The sequence below is a fragment of the Apodemus sylvaticus genome, chromosome 3 (assembly GCF_947179515.1).
Source record: "Apodemus sylvaticus chromosome 3, mApoSyl1.1, whole genome shotgun sequence".
Classification (NCBI taxonomy): Eukaryota; Metazoa; Chordata; class Mammalia; order Rodentia; family Muridae; genus Apodemus; species Apodemus sylvaticus.
The window spans coordinates 61,487,292-61,510,396 of record NC_067474.1 but is presented as its reverse complement, the minus strand read 5'-3'; the positions used below and the strand labels follow the sequence as shown (position 1 = coordinate 61,510,396).

The 23,105-nt window shown below is 40.8% G+C and overlaps 1 protein-coding gene across 2 annotated transcripts in view; it reads right to left on the bottom strand.

Annotated features, from left to right (window-relative positions):
* Positions 1 to 22,815, bottom strand: part of Stx17 (syntaxin 17) — a 60,361-nt gene extending 37,546 nt beyond the window's left edge. Inside the window, exons 1-4 of one of the 2 annotated variants that reach the window (XM_052176471.1) lie at positions 22,758 to 22,815; positions 18,563 to 18,608; positions 15,997 to 16,175; positions 8,412 to 8,477 (exon numbers count right to left, since the gene is read on the bottom strand). In XM_052176471.1, the coding sequence (XP_052032431.1) occupies positions 8,412 to 8,477; positions 15,997 to 16,119 (189 nt within the window). In that variant the 5' untranslated portion in view covers positions 16,120 to 16,175; positions 18,563 to 18,608; positions 22,758 to 22,815. Of the gene's footprint in view, positions 1 to 8,411; positions 8,478 to 15,996; positions 16,176 to 18,562; positions 18,609 to 22,643; positions 22,718 to 22,757 lie in introns of those variants that run through there. The other variant, XM_052176472.1, reaches the window with a different exon arrangement.
* Positions 22,816 to 23,105: the final 290 nt, after the last annotated feature.

Below are 23,105 nucleotides of genomic sequence, written 5' to 3'. Positions count from 1 at the left end.
ATGTGGTATATCTACACAATGGAGTACTATTCAGCCATTAGAAACAATGAATTCATGAAATTCTTAGGCAAATGGATGGAGCTAGAGAACATCATACTAAGTGAGGTAACCCAGACTCAAAAGGTGAATCATGGTATGCACTCACTAATAAGTGGATATTAACCTAGAAACCTGGATTACCCAAAACATAATCTACACATCAAATGAGGTACAAGAAGAAAGGAAGAGTGGCCCCTTGTTCTGGAAAGACTCAATGAAGCAGTATTCAGCAAACCCAGAACGGAGAAGTGGGAAGGGATGGGTGGGAGGACAGGGGGAGAGAAGGGGGCTTACGGGACTTTTTGGGAGTGGGAGGGCTAGGAAAGGGGAAATCATTTGAAATGTAAATAAAAAATATACCAAATTAAAAAAAATAAAAAAAATAATAAAAAGAAGCAAAAAAAAAAAGTATGTGCATGTATAATTTTTTTCAAGCAGCTTCTTATTATATTACACTTGGGGCAAAAACCATCTAGTAAAGTTACAAAGATAGCAGGTAACAATCAGGCCCCATTAGGCCCCTGGAAAATTGATGTGGAGAAGGGGTATGGTGTGTACCTGCACTGATGTTGTACAATGTCTCCCAAATTAGAATATTCTGACCTGGAAAGAGGCTTGTTAACAGGAACTTAACAGAATTAAAAGGCTCTGGAGGTAAACAAATCACAAGTCTGAGGAAATTCTTGAAACATAGAAGACCTACAAGGCCCTTCCTACAAGGTCTACTGCTGGATAGACCAGCCTCTGTGACCTATCAAGCCGCCTTAACGTCAGGGAACTCCAGGAATTCGGCTTCTGTAGGTTGTGGCCCAAGTTGAGGTGTATTTTTTTAGGGATGCAGCTGCCTTCAACTCATCCATACTCCTGTAAGTAGCCTTAATAAGCTCATTGGTCCACTAAGTTAGACCTTAGGAGAACCATTTCTTTGGTCTATTTTTCTCTGTATCAGTGAGTAGACATCTGGTCATTTCTCATCAGTAGAAGCCACACAAAAACTTGTCTAACAAACAGTACTTCAATGGTTACACTAGCTATCTTCTTCATCGGCTTCTTCTTCCTATCCGTGCCCATTCTAGACTTTCATTGTTACAATATAGAAGAGGTGTCTTCAGGTTGTCTCAGGTCACTATATATGCTCAGAACCTTCCAGAGCCTTCCTCCCACTCTGAGTTACTGTCTCCTGCAGGTCCTGTCATGGTCTGACCCAGGTGGAGTCAAACTCCATCTCCTGCATCCTCCTTACATGAGCCACACAACTTCCTCAGCACCTGGTGGACATGCCAAACATCCTCCCACCATAGTCTTCACACCAGACTGTCCCCTTGCCTGGAGAATTCTATTACTTAGTTTATGCCTTCAGTTGCTTCATGGCTTCTCTAAACTGTTAACTGGACCTTCCACAACCACTACTGATATAATAGCTCGTTACTAGGATTTTTGATCCCTATAATTGGCTTTACTTTTCTTCATGGCAAGTATAACCATCAACTATACTAGATATTTATTTACTTAAAAAATCTATATTTAAAAATAACAAATTCTAACAAGGTTGTAGAGAAAGGAAAACACTTAGACACTCTTTGTGTGAGAATCTAAATTAGTATAGCTATTATGAAAAATGGTATGGAGGTTCCCACAGACAAAAATGATTGCCCTATAATTCAGCAGTTCCACTTTGAAGCACACATCCAAAGGAAATAAAAATCATCATCAAAGCAGTCTTCATCTTTATTTCTGTATCACAGCACTGCTTGCAAAGCCATAATACAAAGCCGACTGAAGTGTTCACCACTGTAAGCAGGTAATAAAACCTGGTGCAGATACACACACATACAACTGAAAACTACTGATCCAAGAAAAAAATAACAAAAATCTTTCATTTGCAATAATGTGGATGAATCTAGAGGACACTATACCAGGCACAGAAGGAACAACACCAAGTGATCTCATTTCTATCAGAATCTAAAATGGCTACTCTAATAGATGCTCAGCAGACAATGATTGTTACTAGAATCTGGGGAGGGGAGGGGAAGAGGAAAAGGTTGAGAGGCTGTTCCATAGGCACAAAACTACAGTTCTGCAGAAGTGAGTTCCAGTGCTACTGTACAGCAGGAGAACTACACTTAGCCACACTTTAGAGGACCGAGAATGTTCCCACCACAGCAACATGACATAGGGCTGACTGGCTGGAAGTGCCTGACTGCATCACAGCATCAGTCCAGCTACATTAAAAAACATCACACCTAGGACTGAAGAAATTGCTCAGAGAATAAGAGCACTGGCTGCTCTTGCAGAGGACATGGGTTCAGTTCTCAGCACCCACAGGGAGGATCACAACTCTAACTCTAGCTGCAGGGGATCCAACTTCTGGCATTAAGGAGACAATATGCATAGGATGTGCAGACATTCATGCAGACAAAGCACCCATATATAAAAATAAATTAATAAAGATTATATCCCACGAATATGGGCAATTGCATATCAGTAAAAATATACATTTTGGGCTGGGAATATAGCTCTGTAGTAGAGTACTTGACTGGCATGTGCAATGCCCTGGGCTCAGTCTCCTGAACCATAAAAAAAATAAAATTTAAAAATTAAAAAAAAAATCTCTCTATTCTTTCTAGCTGCCACTCTCTCAAAGACAAGATATACAAGGAAGGGGATTTTCTTTTCTTTTGCTTATAGTGTCTATAGTAACAGTGAAAAAATGGTAGGTGGTAAAGTATTTCTGTTCTTCTAACAGTCAGAGCAGAGGGTAGGAATGCCAAACTCTGAAGTCCTGGTTCAGTACCAGCATGGCATAAACCAGTGTGGTGGAGTAATCCCAGCACTCAGAGGTTGAGGCAGGAGGATCGGAAATTCATGACCGTTCTGACCCACATAGAAAGCTCTAGGCCAGCCTATGCAAGAGACCCTGATTAAAAAAACTAAAAAAGTCTTCAGAAATGGCCACATGTTAGAGCAATGGGCCACAGTAAGAGGAGCAAGCTTTAAAGGGTAAGTTCATCGAGTTAGTGTCCAACAAGCTCCGCAGCACACAGATGTAAACCATAAACATGTCCAAACCTTCAGATAAAAACACACCCCACCTGTTCAGATTATTAATAACCACATATAACAACTTGTTATCTTTCTTCACTTTGTTCAGTATATCTCCAAATTCCTGTCTAAAGCTTAAGATATAGTCAAATATATACTTCTCTATATGGATGATAATTGTAAAAAGCAATTACTCTAAGTTAATTGGGAATTTGGAAAAAATGGCTAATTATGTATTTGATGATTAAAAGATGAGTGGCTATGCATATATTTGCCTTCATTAAATATTGATTTAGGATTTCTAATGTGTTTTTATAACATGCAATTTTGAGAGCAAATTGTGTACAGCAGAAAACATTTGGTATCATAATAATTAATCAGATTTCTTTACAAACACAAGCACAAGTCCACTGGTAAACATTTAAATACCACAGCAAACATACTCTACACAGAGCATGATTTACTGTTAAGAGCTCCAGAGTCATAACTATTTAATTAAAATAAATCTGTACTACTCTTTATTTTTATTTAAGATATAGTTAATGTTTACTTCCTACTCTAAAGTTATTGATAGTAGTATAACTTTACACTTGTCTTAGCATCAACCAGTTCTAAACATAATATTTTTTAAACTAATAACTAGCTAATAAAAAGACTGAAAAGCTCACAGCTGAGGGGACAGGGCAGTAGGAGAGCCCTTGCCTGGCTTGCATGGGGTTCTAGGTTCAATTTTCAGCATGGGGGCGGGGTTGGAGGATAGGCAAGGAAACTGAATTATCAATGGAGAAAAAAAAAAGGCCTAATTCATTTATTCAAGTGTTTAATAAGCATCTACTATTAGTGGGCGTATCCAATGCCTACCCACTGACTCAACACTAAGAACTTAGAAAGAAAATATGAATCAATGTGGGAACTGGGTCTCACTATGACAGTGGTTCCCAACCTTCCTAAAGCTGTGACCCTTTAACACACTTCCTCTTGTCGTGGTGACCCCCACCATAAAATTATTTTTGATGGTACTTATTAGTTATAAATCTTAATGTAAATATCTGACACAGAGACGGTCTTAGGCGATCCTGTGGAAAGAGTCTAAGCCACCAGACCACTGGGACCTGAACTCCTACACTGTCACTCACTGCTTCAGACACCAAGTTCATGACCTCTTAGTTTTCTCACTGCACATTAAGATTTAGGAGAGGGAGAGAGGAGACATGATTTTCAAAATATTGATTTTAGGGCTGGGGAGATGGTTCAGTTGGCAATGTGCCCGTTATGCAAGTATGAGGAGATGGGTTCAGAGCCCCAGCAGCCACATAAAAGCGCTCAGTGGCATGATCCTGTACTGGGAAGACAAAGACAGAATCAACGCTTGCTGGCCAGCCAGTCTAGCCAGACTCCAGATTCGGTGAGAGATAATATCTCAAAAAATAAGGTGAATGGGAAAGACAAAATTTTCAATGCCTGGAGAGATGGCTCAGCGGTTAAGAGTACTGACTGCTCTTCCAGAGGTCCTGAGTTCAAATCCCAGCAACCACATAGTGGCTCACAACCATCCGTAATGAGATCAAATACCCTCTTCTGGTGTGTCTGAGAAGACAGCTACAGTGTACTTACATATAATAAATAAATAAATATTTTCAATGAAAAAATCTTTTACAGAAGAAACTGTTTTGTTTTACATAGTGTTTAAATTATTTTTACACTTGTATTTTGTATGTGTGTGTGTACCCCTGCACTCACATGTCTATACACACACATGCACACACATGCCATGAAGCATCACACATGCAGTCAGAGAACCACCACTCTATAGCCTGGGTCCTTTCCCTCAGCCACACTTTATAGGGATCACCCAGGCTGTCAGGTGGCAAGCACTTTTACCTGCTGAGCCATCTCTCTGGCCCTTTGTGGCCTTTAAAAAAAAAGACATAGCTGAACAACCTTTGTTGGTGGTAGTGGTTTGTTTGTTTTTGTTTTTGTTTGTTTGTTGAGATTGGGTTTCTCTGTATATCCCTGGCTGTCCATGTAGACCAGACTGGCCTCAAACTTAGAAATCACCCCTATCTCTGCTCCAGAGAACTGAGATTAAAGGTGTGAACCACCAACACCCAGTTGAACCAACTTATTTTTAAGGAACTCTTTCTTCAAGTGGTCAGTGAGCAAGATTTTTTTTTTAAATTCAAGTAATCAAAATAAAATAGGAATCTGAAAATGCAGTGAGTGATATCATAAGAGAAGAAAACTGAGTCTCAAAAGTTGAACTGTGAAGAGAAAATCTAAAGGAATTGCAAAAATTGGAAATAAGATCTTGGGGACATCTTCAACTCTATAATTTGTTTAAGCCCAACCTGAGCTATGTAACATTCTACCTCAAAAATAAAATTAATGACATAGTTTAAAACAAAATCTTGTTTATCATCTTCTTTGTATGGAGAAAATTCCTTGTATAAGATATCAAAAGCATAAAGAAATTAAACGTTGGAAAATTAGTTACATGTCGCTTAAGAAGTTCTTTGTCTCCGAAGACAAAATCAAAGTGAAAAGGTAGGTCTTATAGAAATCTATTCTAAATCTGGAAAACTTAACTTCTTCATGAACTTGTTTCTCCAAAAATTGATTTATCACAAACTAGCTATGGATAAACCTATACGCTAAGTCCTGAGCAGAAATGAATACAGTAAGCAAACACCTGTATCTAGCATCAGTTTTTCTCATTACTTTAATGGCACACATAAATCTTTTATGCCAGATGGAGGCCGGTAATGTCAACATGATTTTAAGAATTAGTACACCAAATTCTCTGACACAGTCAATAACTCAATCAAATCATGTGATTGTTAGTGAAACATTAAACAGTCAAGATAGTAAGAAATCCAAGTCATAATAATCTCATTAGCATGAACACACTTCTGCTGACACGGCAACGGGAGATAGTGTCAAGAGCCAAGATGGCGGCTGGCCTCTGCCTTAGGCCGGATCTAGTTACTGCCTAGTACTGTCCATAGTGAAAGCTCAGATTTCCATCTGAATTTCAAACCATCTGCTTTTCTCCAGCTTCTTATCTTAAAGCTGCTGATAATCTACTACTCGCACTTCTGGAACCTTTTCTAGAGATGTCTTGCATCCATTTCATCCAATCCCAATTTTCACTAGATGGCAGCTGTACTAATTTAAATATGTGTGTGTGTGTGTGTGTATTTGTCCATATGTGCTTGTCTGATGTGTGTGCATATGTGCTTGTGTGAGGTGAAGAACAACCTCTGGTGTTAGTTCCGCCTTTCACTTTATTTTGCAAGGTTTCTCTTGTTCACTGCTACACCAAGTGCCCAGATTAGCCAGTCCAGAATCTTCTGGAGGACTTGCCCTTCTCTGCTCACCATTTTGCTGTAGAATGTTGAAATCAAGACATGTATTATGGTGTCCAGCTTTTTATATGGGTTCTGAGGACTGAACTCAAGTTCTCAGGCTTGTGCCTAAGAACGTTTTATCCTCTGATCCTGGAGTTCCAACATTCAGTGGAACAGGGACTGGCAAAACTTTTTGTAGGGCTGGGTAGTACAGAACTTAGACTCTGCAAGACATGTGGTCTCTGTTGCACCATTCAACTCAGTAATTGTAATGTGAAAACATTGAGTGGGTGAGTGGGTGAGTGGGTGCAAGCAAGTCGGGTCAGGTACAATCTAGGAATCGATTTAGTGACCCTTACAATAAAATAGTCTACGTACACATCTGCACGCGTTAGTGTGTGTGACTGTATGTATAGTGCAACTAACTGTACGTGTGGGGCCTGCTGGGTATCTTCCTCTATTCTTCTCTGCCTTAGTGTTTGAAACCAGTCTCTCACAGAACTTGGAGCTCACTGGCTGTCTAACCTGGCTGGACAGCAGGTTCCGGGAATCCGCCTGTCTTTACTGGGGTCTCTGATGCATACTATCTCACCTGACATTTGACATGTGCTGAGGAGCTGCACTAACTAGCCTGTTCCCAGTGTGATCCTGTCTCAAAATACAAATAAATAGGTGCTGAAACATGGCTCTGTGGTTAAAAACGCTGCTGCTCTTAGCCCACTTAAAGGACCCAGGTTCAATTCCTAACACCTACATGGCAGCTCACCAGGGTCTGTAACTCCATCACCCTCACACAGACATACATGCAGGTAAAACACCAATGCACATGAAAATAAAATAAAATAAAATAAAAACAGATAAATAATAATTCACAGACCTAACAAACATTAGCTTTGAGATGGAGACAACATATAATACAACACACATTATTAAAATTTCAGAGCATTTGGAATAAACAGAATCCTGGGATGGGGGCTGAGGTAAGCGGTGGGGGAGACGTCTTATGCAAAGACTGGGAAGTCAGGTGATTCTAGCTTTTGAAAGAGTAACACCAAGTTGGAAAGCATTCACTCTTAGAGCCCATTCCAAAGAGAATCCTACACCTGGTAAAACTACAGAGATTTAGGCACATGCTACCTAACCTTTTCTTCTGGGTGCTAACCGACAAAATACAGGAACTAAGAACAGAGGAGGCCCAGAGATCCATGAAACATTGTTTTGTGTGTGAGGATATATTTGGCCCGCTTGTTATTTAAGAAGTTCCCTCCCTTCACTGGTAAACTATCTCACTGACTCTGAAAATACTATTTTTAAATGCTGGTTTAAAATAATTAGAGTTTTTAAAAATAACTATCAAAGAATATGGATAATATATTTCATAGATAGAATTCAGTCTCACTCAAATTAGATGCTGGTGTCTTGCACATCAGTATAACATACATGAAGAACACACACAATATATATGAAAAACTTTTACCATTAAAAGCAACTTTAAAAAATGTTAAAACTACAAGTAATATTATTTGTCAGGCAACAAATGAATCAATACAAGAAAATGCATTAACTGTGAAAATGTAAGTTAATTTATTATTCCTGAAGAAAAATTATGTACCATGAAAAGCAAATCAGCAGTTTCTTTACCAGTTTCTCTTTCTGGTAAAGAGAAACGAAACACAACAGAGGATCATCTAGGAAGGAGTCAGCTGAGCCCCCTGACCCCACAACCAAAAATCCAAAAGCACCCAGTGTGATGCAGCAGGCTGACTGTGTGAGATGGAGACCAAACATGGCCGTACCAAAATTCCTGCCGTGGCCTCAGGCGGCTGGAAAGGGCACGGCAGGAAAGAGCCTTGTTTATGCTTGGGTCTCACCTCACACATTTCACAATGATTTTAGATACAGGCTTATCATCCTCAATTACTTTAGCAAAATTTTCTCACGACTGCCTCTCTCCTATTGATTTACCAAACACAGCAGCCTTACCTGGACAGTGCGCCCTGCGTTGATGTGTTCTTCATGTAGCTTGTCCCAGATTCTGCACCGCTGATACTATTTTTAAAAGAGAGAGAGAGAGAAAGAATGAAAGAAATGGAGAGAACACTGACTTTTATATCACAAGACCATGTCCAATTCTCATAAAAACCTTTACGCATCTACTCTAACACACCAGGGAGGAAAACAAGTGGTTTTTGTAATGACAGTTAACTTTCTGAAGGTACATTTTAAATATTTATAAATAATAATGAAAATTACAAAATATCAGACCTAATTATTTTTGTGGCCAACATCATGTTTTTGTGTACCTACAAATTCTCTGGGGATGGACAATATAGAGAATAAGGCTATAAAAAAAGCTGGCAGATGAACAGCATTCCTTACACATCCTCATCACATATGGAGAATTTTAAGTGTTTGTTAATAGTGACATTAAATGCTAAGAACTAAGGTCAGAGTATTTAAAAAAAAAATCAATAAACCCCAAAAGCAGACAGAAAGACAAAAGATGCTTGAGTGACAGAAGTCTCCGGTAAACAACCCGAGCCAGAGAACAATGGAGCAGGGATGAGACACAGCCAACCAGAGCCCCACCCAGGGAAGTGAAGGAGGAGTGAGCGCTCACATCCACAGCAGTGGCCAGCCTCAGTGACTAGTGCACAGACACTGTGAGAAACACTGACCGTACCTGGCAGAACTCTGATTCTCCAAGAAGGAATGAAAAGTATGGAAAATGGTAAATACTCAGATGAAACTGACCCCAGGGGTGGGGCCAGTTTATATAACTTGACACAGCTGGAGTCATCTGAGAGGAGGGGATTTCAACTGAAAAAAATGCTTCCATATGATCAGAAGGTCAGACTGTAGGAAAACCTATAAAGCATTTTTGTAATTAGTGACTAATGTGCGAGGGCCCATTCATTGCTACCCCTGGGCTGGTGATCCTGAGTATTTAAGGAAGCAGGTAGAGTCAGCCAGTAAGCAGCAATTCTCCACCGCCTCTGCATCAGCTCCTGACTCCAGGTTCCTACCATGCTTGAGTCCCTGTCCTAACTTCTTCAGTGAGAGGACTGTGATCTCGAAGGGTAAGACAGAATAAACCTTTACCTCCCACTTGCTTTTGGTCATGGTTATTAATCACAGCAATAGGAATTCCATCTTAAATTCACTGCAGATCCCATCTCTGCCTCTCCATGTTTTGAGATTACAAGCAGACCACATACCTGCTGAGCTTCTATGTGGGTTCTGGAGACCCAGACTCCAGTCCTCACACTTGTTTGGCAAGCCCTTTATTTACTGAGCTAACTCTCAAGGTCTATCATCTAATATCTTACTCCTTACAATATTCTTATGCAATTATTATTTCACCATCATAATTATCTGGAAACCAAGATATTCACAGCTTTGCTCCAAACAGTCAAAACATGGGCATTAAATATATAAATGCCAAGTCTACTGTATAGTGTGTGTGTGTGTGTATGTTTATATCTGAGATGATAGCATCAGTAAGTATATACTCCACAGAAAGTATCTGAGTTGGCGTTTGAACAAAAAAACAGTTTGAATGGTAGCAGACAGTAAGGTACATTCCATTACAGATGTCAGTGCCTTTTTCTACCTTTCTCTACCTTCTTTACAGGGGAATTCAACTTCAAAATAGAAAAGTGCTAATAAATCATTAGGAGGAAATAAAACTAGGTATGAAGGAACATACCTGCAATCTCAGCTAACCAGTCAGCTGAGACAGGAGGATTACCAGACATCCAAAAGTTCAGGACCAGTTTGGGCACCATAGGGAGATCCTAACTCAACAACAACAGGTTTAGGGATACAGCTCACAGCTGCAGTGCTTGCCTGGTGTCCAGGTTTGGTGTTCTATCATTAACAAATCCAACCCCCTCTCCCCTAAAGAGGAAGGAAGGAAGGAAGGAAGGAAGGAAGGAAGGAAGGAAGGAAGGAAGGAAGGAAGGAAGGAAGGAAGGAAGGGAGGGAGGGAGGGAGGGAGGGAGGGAGGGAGGGAGGGAGAAAGAGAGGGAGGGAGAAAGAGAGGGAGGGAGAGAGGGAGGGAAGGAGGGAGGGAAGGAGGGAGGGAGGGAAGAAGGAAGGAAGGGAGGGAGGGAGGGAAGAAGGAAGGAAGGAAGGGGAGAAAGCCAAGAAAGAATAAACTTACTCGCTTCAGATGAGCGCACATCAACAGGCACAAGAAAATGACATCTGAGTAAACCAAGAAACCTTGCAAATACTTCTGTGTATTTATGAAGAACTGGAGAAATTCCTAATATTTGCAAATGTTGATCTAATTTCACCAAGAATATATATATTTAAAAGACTTGGGCTATAAATATTAATGTAAATCTTCAGGGAAGTATTGACTAAATTAATAGAGAGATGGTGTGAGAGACCTTGGGGAACTGGAGACCCTGTCCCTTTTCTGTCTAGCATTCTCACTGATAACTTCAAAACAAAGAATACATAACTATCAAATTCACAAGTGACATAAAGAAGAAAAGTTAGCACAGATGAGAGATCACTGCCACACGTGGTGAGAATTCTGATAATGTACATATGAGGCTCTGCCCTGGAGCCAAGAAGAGCATTGTAACAGCACTACCTGGCTCACTGGCTACCAGCTCACAGCGATTAGAGAAGGGGCAGTGAGAAGTGGCATTCAGAGATGACTGGTGCAGTGTTCGGCTCGGCACTCCTTCAGGCCCTTCCTAAAAGTGCACTCTCAAGTACATATACGTTAGACACATGGACTAACACAGCAACCTCCAAGTATGCAGCTGATCTGCTCTAAATGCCTCTCCACCTACAACGTAACACAGAGTACAATGTGACAGTGTAGGCTTGTAAGTCCCAGCACTGGGAGCTACGAAAGGGAGGTCCAGTGGTCAAGGCCAGCTGGGGCTGGTGAAACGGTTCAGCAGGTAATGGTCCTTGCACCTACACCCAAGAACTGAGTTTAATCCCCAGGAGCTGCACCACAGAAGGAAGAGAAAGGACTCCAAAGCGTGTTCTCTGATCTCTATATCCACACTGTGGCACGTGTGTCCATATACATACACATAAATAATGAACAAACATAACAAACTAGAAGACAAAACATCAGTAATACTCGACCTCTAAGACGAAATGTGATAACATATGGAAACCTGTGACATAATTCTTAGCAGAGAAAAGCAGCGGCCTTTGCGTCTGCTCTCATTATTTACTCATGCTAAAGAGGCTGTAGACCTGATGACGCCCCAATGGCATTATCTCTTAATACAGTGAATTACAAAAAAAAAGAATAAATAATTCACACTGCTATTGCCTACTATTCAAGTTTATGTGAAATTAGGATATATTATGAAAAGTTATTATCCCAAATATTTGGTGGCGGGTAGTAGAAAGTAAGGTGAGTTAATATACGTGAAAATCACTAGAAGAAGCAACTTTTAAATTTGTAGTTAGGTTTGGGCCACTGTCAAGTATCTCTAAATTGCTGGCTTTTATACGAGATAGCCTTTGTTTATCTACACAGCAGAATAAGCAGGTAAATTAAGGCAAAACCACTACATTATGATTTGGGTTTCAAAATACAGAAACAGGAACTTTAAATGGCTCCAACAACAAACACAGAAAGTAGCCAAGAGTATGGCAGTCATCCCAGGGGTGGGGTGTGACAGTCAATCCAAGGTTGTTCAATACAGACATTACAAGGTTATCATGTCCCTGGGTGCTGCTTTCTGCTTTACCACTTCCAATAAGGTCTTTGATTTTGCCCTAATCCAGCAGGGTTGGCTATATTTCCAGACACAAGAGGAAGGCATAGCCAGACCGCTGGAAGAAATGGGGGGGAAAAAAAAAATATATATATATATATATACATATATATATATATATATATTTTAAGTAGGAAAATATTCCTGGAAGTTTCCAAATTTCTACCAGGCTTTTGACCAAGGCTCACTAGCCAGAACTGAGATATTCCTATAGCTCCATGATAACCAAACATGGACAAGAACTAAATGATCACATTTACCAAATCCAGAATCATAGACCATCATCTGAGTTTGGTAAAGGAGTCAGTCACAGGAATGGGAAGGGAGATTCATTGTGATTACAAATTAACAAACAAATATGAACAAATCCATCAATAGCATATCAGCCTGCTTCTTTCACGTGGTACTGCTGGGTTCAGGCACATGCTGACCGTCTAGTCCATGTCTCCCATCCACACACAGTCACATCCTTTCTCAATCATTCTTGATTATTTTCTATCTTGGATCTTTAACTGAACTGTAAACTTCTTGAGAATTGGAGATCTATTTTTACGTATTATTCAATGCAAACAATCTGAGAAACAGCAAACACAAAGCTAATATTTATTTCCTGTAATAAATAATCTTGTTTCTCATTAAACCTGGCAGATTAAATACAAACATCCATCTCTGCTCAAAATCTCAGGAAAGTGCAATAAAGAACATTAAGAAGTGACAATTCACAAGAGCAAAGAGAACACAGCAGAAGACACCAACAGACAAGAACTTTTAAGCAAACTTCATGATCTGGGAAAAATGTAGACACATAGCAGTGGATTCAGCAGACCAGCCAGAGGGCAATTTTGAGGCTGCAGAGGTGGCTGGGAGGGGAGAGGCCTGGAGGTCATAGGCACCTGTACTCCAGGATGGCTGGACACCCAGAGCCACTAGGTACAGGTGACTCACTACAAAGTGTGGTAGGGAGAGAGCAGACTGGTGGCAGCTGCAAGTCCTTCCACATTACAGCCCCACACGCTCAAGCACCCGCCCTTCCCTGCCCTTCCCTGCCCTGCCCTGCCCTGCCCTGCCAGATGACCAAGGTCAGCAGCCCTCTCTGCAGGGCCAACTAGAGAGGCTGGGGATCCTGGACTCCAAGCCTATTAAGGACAAAGATGAGATGGGATAGCCCAAGCAGTCTGAACCAGGAATCCCTCAGTCCTCACTGTTGTCTTCCTGTTCACTTCCCTTCTCTTATGTCACATGGATGGTCATATAATGTATCATACACTCAGCCCTAGCCCCACACTTCATCCCTACTGTAGCCTCACCTCTGATAAAATAACTTCAATAGGGATACAGAGATGTGAAATCTGTAAACAGGGCTGTGTCAAGATAGCGTGTTTAAATTTGAAGTGATGACATTACAGAGCACACCCCACAGAAAGAACCAGAGCTGGGGGATTTGAACAAAGAACAAAGCTTGGATGGAGGGAAATGATGGGGTGCATGTCATTAACAGATGTAAGACAGAAAGTAAAATTATTCAGCGCCATACTTCCTCTACCTTCTTTACTGAGGAATTCACCTTCAAAATGAAAAAGCCCTAATAAGATCATTAGGAGGAAGATGAGCCTGGTGTGAGGAGCATGCCTGCAGGTGATGGACAGCTTCCATCACCACGAGGGATGAGATGGAGGCAAATCCAAGGCAAACAACTCCACCTTATCTGATAAGCCATTTAGGGGGTTTCTGCCACTTGCATCTTAGCTATAAACTAATTCATGTAAACCCTGTGTACTTCCCACACAGTACGTTTCTCTTTAGATCCCAACAATATGAAACAAAGACAACTGCGTCCCAAGTTGGCTATTCTGCAGTTCCTATTTACTGCGCTAACCCTATGACAAATGTCAAGCGTCACATGCTAGTGACACTGACCGTGTGTCCAGGGTCCGCCGAGGGCCTCTGCACATGGACCAGGTGTCCTCAGCACACTGCTCTCTTTGTTTTCATTGTTGCAGACTCACTCTGCTAAAGGCTTGCCTTCAATTTCCCTCCAGTCTGGCCTTCTTCTTTTAAATTCATATTGGATGACTGATGGCCAGAATAATAAATATTTTATCTTTCTACACCTTTTGCTCAAGAAGAATATGCCTTTTTGAAAGTAAGGCACATAAAACACCTGGAGCCTGAATTTAGTTCTTAACTCCTTTGAACAGAGTGAGTGCTGCAGTTTTAAGTGTGCTTTATACCACAGCCTGGCCACCAAAATGCACCATTCAAGCCTGCGCACCGAAAGAGGAGCTTTCATAAATAAACTAGAAACCCTGCAGACAGTGAAATGTTCAAGGATATTTAAAGAAAAAAGCATAAATCAGTACGAGCTTACTTTCTTGTATTTAGTCTCTGTCCATTACAATTATCTGATAATGTCTAAAGGTTTCATAATAAGCAAACTGCTAAAAGAACCGTGTTCAGGCAGAGCAGGATGGTCGGCACTCACTCCAGGGTAACACTCTTACTACACCTGGTACAGCTAATCCAGTCACCCAGGCACCCAACCCTATTCCTCTGCTTTGTGGCAGGGGTTCTCCTTTCCCATTAACAGGACCACACACATAGTAACTAGAATTGAAGGGCAATGACAACATGCATTTCCATGCAAAATAAGAAGAGTGTGTCAAATGTCAAACTTAAAGTAGAACAATAAAGGGGAGAATGACTTTAATAGCCCACAGACATCTTGTTTCTACCTTTCAGATTCAGTTCCTCTACCTAATCCTTATCCTTTGTAATGGAAAGATCCAGAAGAAGCAGAAGAGTTTACTTCGGATTGCTCAACTCAGGGTGAAAGGTTTGCTAGGCTGTGTCTCTGTCCCTTTCTTCCAGTGCGAGAAGAAGCAGTTTACCAGACAATTCCTTCTGTATCCTGACAAGCTATAGCTATTGCTTATGTCCCATGTATATAGAAGAAAAGAGTTAAGGGATGAAAAAATATTAATCCTGAATTCTAGAAAAGACCCCAGAGAAATTTTCATTGCAGACATCGTAGAAATTAATTTTTGTGTTTTTTAAAAGCACTTAAGTACTAGAAAAATCAGTAGAAGACTTTTAGTGAATTTAGTTTTGGGGAATATAGTTTATATTGAAAGGCTTAATACCCTACCCCTAAATAAAAATAAAAATAAAGAAGTAGAGGTACACACAGCTCAGTGCTGAAAGCAGAAAACAACCCGCCTTCCCAAGCCAAAGCTTAGCTCTCAGCAAACCTGAGGCTGCGGCTGCGGTGAACATCACAAGCGCACAGCACACCCTGGCCAGGGCAGGGCCTCTGAGCAGCTCATCCACCTTGGCAGTACTGCTCAATTTGGGGCCTTTGTCAAAGAGAAGCAGTGAAGAAAGGAAATTCCCTCACATCACACAACTGTTTACATCTTTACATGTGCACCTGAAGAGGATAGAAGCTCATGATAGGCACAAGTTCAAAACACTAGCCATGGGGTGAGCGAGATTAAGGCGGGTCCATTAGCCACGGCCCCCACTTCACACTATGGGGCACCATCAAACAGCTTGAAGTTAATTACTATCTAAGACCTCCACATGTAAATTAAAAAGGCATAAACTCTACTCCCACCTCCCTTCCTCTACAAAATAAAAGGAATATTTGAAAATTACACTTGCAGAACTTGAAGACCAGTTGAAAAGTAATGCTGCACTATCAGCAGGGTGGAGGTGTCTCAGAAAAGCCTGAGACTCTCTGCAGCTGAAATGCAGACAGCAAGGAAGAAGCCACACAGGTGCTTCTGTAGTAGAAATGGAGCGCTCACCTTCTCGATGTTTATCTGGTGTTTTCGTAGCCTCTCCAGGTCTGTTGGGATCACTATCTTAGTGAATTTCTGTATCGCTGGCTCAAGCCTGCGTAACTTCACCTTTTCTTCCTCTTCAGACATCCTGGAGTCCTTGAGCCACTTCCCCTGGCAGCAGCTCTTCTCTCAGACAGAAACACCTAAAAGGGAACACGCTTTTACAACACATTCCATTCTTTTTAAAAGTAAACAAACACAAGGCTGGAGAGGTTAGGAGCGCTGGCTGCTCTTCCAGAGAACTCAGGTTCGGTTCCCAGCACCCACATGATGACTCCAACCATCTTAACTCCAGTTCCAGGGGATCTGACACCATTTTCTGGCCCTTTCTGGCACTGCTCATACAGTACATGGACATACACATAAAATAAAATTTTAAAACCTAAAAGGCAACAAATATATAATTATACTATACTCTAAATACATATAAACCCCAAACTGAACTTGGATAGATTTGCTTCTCTATGAAATGATAGATATTAAAATATTCTCTTCATGAAAATAGTTATCTCGTCATTCTTGAATACTTTTCAAATAGTGATCATTTTTATAGCATAGGCAGGATGGGACCTATGAAACTGTAGGCAGGCCTGGAAACCCCAATGCTGCTCCTGCCTCTACTTCCCAAGCTTACTCTAGAATGTTCAGAAAATATGTATAAATGGGAGCCCACAAGATGTCTCAGTTGGCAAAAGACCTTATCACCAAGCCTGAAGACCTGAGTTCAATATCTGGAACCCACATGGTAGAAAGAAAAAACACATTCACACACACACACACACACACACACACACACTCACTCGTTCACGCACACAGACAATAAATAAAAATACACTTAAAAGTTTAAAGAAAATGCAAAAATAAACAGAATAAAATAAAACTATCAAAGATCTCCTCAACCTACAGTGTCTACTCTACATTTTGTGGCTCTTTCCTGAGGTCTTTTATAATGTGCAATCTATGTGTAAATACCATTAAAAATGAGGATGACTTCCTGAAATGTTTGGGCACAGAACATCTTTTTAAAACTTCCAAATAGCAAACCTACAAGGAAAAAAATTCCCTCAACATTTCTGCTTATATCAAACTCCACTTTCAATGTCATCATAATGTAACTGTGTAATTATATACTTCAAGTATATTTCACAATACAGGACTCCTCTCATGAAAGGCCCTTATCTCTCTCTCTCTCTTTTTTTTTTTTTTTTGGTTTTGTTTTGGTTTTTTTTGGTTTTTTGAGATGGGGTTTCTCTGTATAGACCTGGCTGTCCTGGAACTCACTCTGTAGACCAGGCTGGCCTCAAACTCAGAAATCCGACTGCCTCTGCCTCCCAAGTGCTGGGATTAAAGGTGTATACCACCACTGCCCAGCCCTTAGCTCCTCTTCTTAAAAAAATAATTAGCAGTGTCTACTAAATAACCAACAATAGAACTCCAATAAGAACCATATTTACAAGGCAGGAGATGTGTCAGTGGGTAAAGGTGCTTGCTGCCAAAATACAGCCTGAGTTTAAGTCTCAGGTCCTACATGGGAGAGATTGACTCCCACAAGTCTTCCTCTGACCTCCACATGCACATCATAGCACATGCATGACACACACAAATAAATAAGTATACTTAAAAAAAATTAAAGAACCACATTTTGTTCAGACATATAAGTATAAAGAAGTTTTTCTGGGTCACTGGGATTCTATAGCCATACTGCAAGTCCCAGCATATGCTTTTGGGGACAGAAGAGGTGGGAGCTGAAGTAAGCACGCTCTAACATACCACACTTGGCTTAACTAGAGGCATTTCCTTACATCAATTTTGTAAGTCTGTGCTTGTAACAAATCTTATATAAATATGTGCTTCCCTGCTTAACCAAGCTTGAATACCATCAAATTATACCAAGCCTTGATGTCACCCCCTTAGCCCATAGTGAAAAAACAATAATAAACTGAACACATAATTCCGTTGGATTTCGGCTTCTTACCCTGGCCTTGTAAGGACACACCTTTACGCACTGACTCTGAGAGACCCTGACCCTTTAGGATTCAGTGTTTTCAGATTCTTAAAGAGACCTAATATCCCCAAACATTAAGAGCTACTTTAAATAATGTTCTGGTGTTCTCCTTTCTTTCACAGTTGAAAATCTTGAAACAATGGCTATAAAAACTGCTTCCACTACCCACTGGCTAAGAACTTGCTCTCAGGGAAAGTTTCCAAGCACCAAGAACAGAGTTAAAACTCAACCACAGAGCAGACATGAACTAGAGACACATGGATAGAAGTATAGTATCAAAAGAAATAGGCTCAGACTACAACAGAAAATAACGACAGGCAGGCCAGAGATGAGAAAGAGATCCAGAGAGAAATGTCTATTCCTAAATCTACAAAGACATAAATAAAGGAATACAGTTTTCAAAAGGGCATAAAGGAGTGGGCTCTTTTTTTTTTAAATTAAAATGCTACAAAAGATGTTAACAGGCCAATTGGTACATAAGGGAAATTAAAACTTTCAAAAGATAAAGTAAATAAGAAATCATACCTCACTGAAGAGAGGACTCAGAACTCAGGTGATGATGAGAAGGAGGCTGTAAACGAGAAGATAAAGGACATAAATTCACAAGCTTGGTAACAAATAGAAAAGAATACAGAAAACAACCAAAAGAAAGTATTTAAAGAAATTATGCTGAGAAATAAAGGTAGAAGATCTCAAGTTTTAAAAGTGCATAAATCCTGCTAACATAAATAAAAACAAACTTACCTAAGCACACGATAAGAAACTCAGCATCAAGGACAAAGAAAAAGATCTTAAAGAGCAAACCAGAGATAACAGATAAATTAAAACAACAAAAGCAGCCAACTTTTCATCAAAGCAATATATCAAAAGATAGGAATGTCTTCAAAGTACTCAGAGATGGTGCATACCTAGGCAAGTTATCATCTGTGGTGAAGTCAAAATAATTATTTTCAGACATGCAAGGCTTAGTTTAACAAACTCCTCATTAAAAGAACTACTAAAAGGAGAGGGAGGGAGGGATGGAGGGACCCAGGGACAGAGAGGGAGGGAGAGAGAAAGCTGGAAGGGGAGAGACAGACAGAGGGAAAGGGAGTGTGTGTGTGTGTGTGTGTGTGTGTGTGTGTGTGTGTATGTGAGAGAGAGAGAGAGGGAGAGAGGAGAGAGAGACAGACAGACAGAGGGAGAGACAGAGAGAGAGACAGAAAGAGAGCATGAGAGAGAGAGAGAGAGAGAGAGAGAGAGAGAGAGAGAGAGAGAGAGAGAGAACAAACATGCACATTTCTTTTTGGTACACCCCAGGAACCCTAAGGTCCATTAAGGTATCTGATAGGTAATGTGGTCACTAAACATTTACTGAATTCCCCTTTCTCCCCTTCAAAACACAAACATTGCCAAGGATTATGAAAAGTATATTATAACAATGAATAAAATAAAAGGATGGAATGAAAATAATAACCTATTGCTAGACTGAATGACTGGGTTTATTCTGAATAACATGACCAAGTATACACAAAAGTTACCATGTAACATTTTTATTACATAGTAAGTAGCATAGTATTACACTGTGTGTTCCATAATCTAACCATCCACTGTTATTTAAGATGATCCTAATTTTCTACTACTATAAATTACATTCTGATTACTTTCTTCATACATAAATCCATACTACCTCCCATGACTACTTAGACAGCTAAAAATAGAAATATTAAGCAGATAAACTTTAAGTTTTAAAATTATACTCATTGCCAAATAAGCCATTAAAGGTTCTTCCTATTTACATTCTAACGAAGCACTTCTCCATAGTCTAACCAATGATTGGTTTGAATAGTGAGGGAAAATGGTGTCCTGGGAGACTTTTCTAGTTCACAGTCCAATTCTAGCCAGAATTAATTTTTTCTATCATTTCTTATTGTTTACAGAATTATAATATGGATATATCTGACAGCATAATATTCAAATTATTGCAGGCATAGTGTTACCATAACAAAATATTATCTACCATGCCATCAAATGATAAAATAGGTCATATTTGTTATCTGTTATAGGAGGATACCAGTTCAATGTCAAGACATGGTGTAGAAGTGTGTTTCAATACTGACTGAAAGTAGATTCCATCATTTATTTTTTAGTCATAAAGTTGGACCATGTTACATGATTAAAACACTAGGTTTAAAGGGATAAAGAGCTTACACCTGGAAAAACATCCAAAAATATACAAAATTCCTAAATTCTCAAACTTTTGTGAAGCTATTATTTTAATGATTTTAAAAAAGCACAAAATATGTATGATAAGATTTATTATCATGGTGTAGTTACATTTGCACTTGTCAAAACCCGTGGACCTGTCTGTACACATCAAAGAGTACATGCTGCTTCATGCAAATTTAAAAACACCAAGATATAGGAGAAATAAAAGACTGTATTACCATGGGAAAAAAAGCAAGTAAAGAACAGGATATGGTAGTTTTGCTGATCACTGTAAGGCTGAAGGTGAAAGCAGTTGTGCTGTATTTCTGTGTAGTATATTTCAGACATCCTGGAATGAGCTCCTGCATATACCAGGACTGAACAGTTAGGGAAATATTTCCCAGAAAATGAGTCAGTTCTCTTAGAGAACAACCAGGAGCCAATACCAGGAGGATCCTGGTAGTGTAAAAAGACAGATACTAGTCTGCACTTTGATTTCTTAACCATATACGAACAGATACAGAAGTGTTGATCTTGCATACATGGATGTATATATGCATGGACTGCTGTCTTTTGTGAGGTTCACCCTAGTAGCAGTGAGCACCCCTAGACCACAGGTGTTAGTATCTAATACCATCCTGAAGGACAGAGAGAGGGTAGCAAGCTGCAGGTGAACAGAGCAGACCAGGAGTCCTTAGAGATGCAGTTGATTCCAGAACTGATGCAGAAGTCACAGAGGTAAAGAAAATAATAAGAACAAAACCTAATGGCCAAAACAAGAAAAATTTGACATATGAAGTACATAGTAACAGTATTATATAACATATAATCATATGAGGTTTTGTTTTGTTTTGTTTTTCCAAAACAGGCTTCCTCTGTGTAGCCCTGGCTGTCCTGGAACTCTACCTGTAGATCAAGCTGGCCTTGAACTCAGAGAACCAAGGCCTCTGCTAATTGCTAGGATTAAAGGCGTGTGTCACCAGGGCCCAGCAATCAAAGAGTTTATGTTGACACAAAGAATTGAATACAGATAAAGAAATGAGATGGAAAGCTCCTCCTTAGAGAAGAAGTAAAAGAAGGAAGGAGAGAAATTGAGGGCTCTCACAGTATCAAAGTAACAGTACTTGGGGAATAAATGGAGTACTAATTGCTATGGAGAATCCCCCCAGATACCAAATTTAACTAAGTGATCATGATTGTGTCAACACACAAGCATTAGGTCCCATCTGGAGGGTTCATGGAGGCATAAAGTGAAAAGGGTACTTATACCTTGCAGTGTTCTTAACAGAAATGCAGCACAGTCTAATCACAACTATAGACACTTCAAAGGCATTACCAACATTCCTGACTCTTCAAAAGTATAAAAGTCACAATACTGTTACAGATTGGAAAAGGTAATGGGAGCAGGTCCATGAAGAGTAAGGTTATTAGATCCCATTGTGGAATTCAGAAAGGGCTCTAACAAAAAGAATGGAATCACAAGAGACCCAGTTAATCTAATATTAATTTCTTGCTCTGACTGTACTATGTATGGTATGTAAACCACTAACATAAGGGTGCTGTAGTGTTTTGCATTACTTGCATGAGTTTTCTTTCTTTTTTTTTTTTTTTGTTTTTTCAAGACAGGGTTTCTCTGTGTAGTCCTGGCTGTCCTAGAATTCAGTCTGTGGACCAGGCTAGCCTTAAACTCAAAAGATCTCCCTGCCTCTGCCTCCTAAATACTGGGATTAAAGGCGTGGGTCACCAAGGCCTACAGCAACTTCTGCAACTTTTCAATAACTGTAAATTACTCCAAAATTTTTGTTTGGTGTTCGTGCATGTATAAGAATTGCTGTTTCATGGATTAAAGAACGTTTAGAAGTCAGGACTGCAGTCATTTTCCAAGCACACACAATTGCAGTGAGAAGAGTCAAGTGCTTTTGACAAACTTGATCTCTTGGTACTTTTAACTATGATGATATAGGTACCATGATTCGAGGGTTCCACAAGAAGAAAAAGTATCCAAAGATGAAGTAAGTTACTCAAGAGTTATTTAAAAGTGAAAGAGCATCTTTCCTAGAAAAATGTCCCAAATTGTTGACAACACTATCCCTCAAAGAAACGCATCCCCTTGGGTATGTGGGTGGTACACGGAGTGTAAGTGCTGGCTCGGCCCCCGCTGCTGCGGCCTCTCTGCGTCCTGCCCGGGCACCGGCTTCGCGTCGTCCTTCACGGAGTCACCAGGACCACCCAGGCCATACGGACGACCCCTGCGGGGCGGCTGGCCCGGCGACCCGGCGACCCAGAGCCCCGAGCAGCTCTTCACAGCGACGCCTGAGGGCACGGCGCCGCGGGGCCTCGGCCTCCCCGCTCCCGCTGGGACAGCTACTCCAAAACTGAAACCAGGGAGGCTTGGCCACTTCCCCGTGCTCACACTGACCCGAAGCAGGGCTTGGTGACCGGTGTCTCTCCCTTTCACATCCCGGCCCAGGGTGACACATCGAAGCCCAGCGCCCCCGAGGCGCTCCACCTAGCAGCCCCACCAGCCCCTTACCTCCCGCCTAGGCGCTCGAGGCCGTCGACACACGCTGCGCAGGCGCGAGCGGGGCGGGGCGTCTCCAAAGGGCGGGGTATATGACCACGCCCCCTTACTGTGCCAGTGGGCGTGGAGGTGGTGTAGTGTGCCAGCCACCGGAGGAACAAGTCTAAGTGTTTTATGGGTTGTCTTGTGTACTGTATCCAAGACAATTTACATTTGGATAACCCACTACATGTTACAGTTTTCCTGCACATTGTGTTCCTTGAATTTTGTTGGCGAGGACCGCCCCGTTCCCCAGCTCTTTAGGTGTGTGAAAACTGAAGCTCGAAACCATGAGCCATTTTCCCCCGCCTCGCCCCGCCT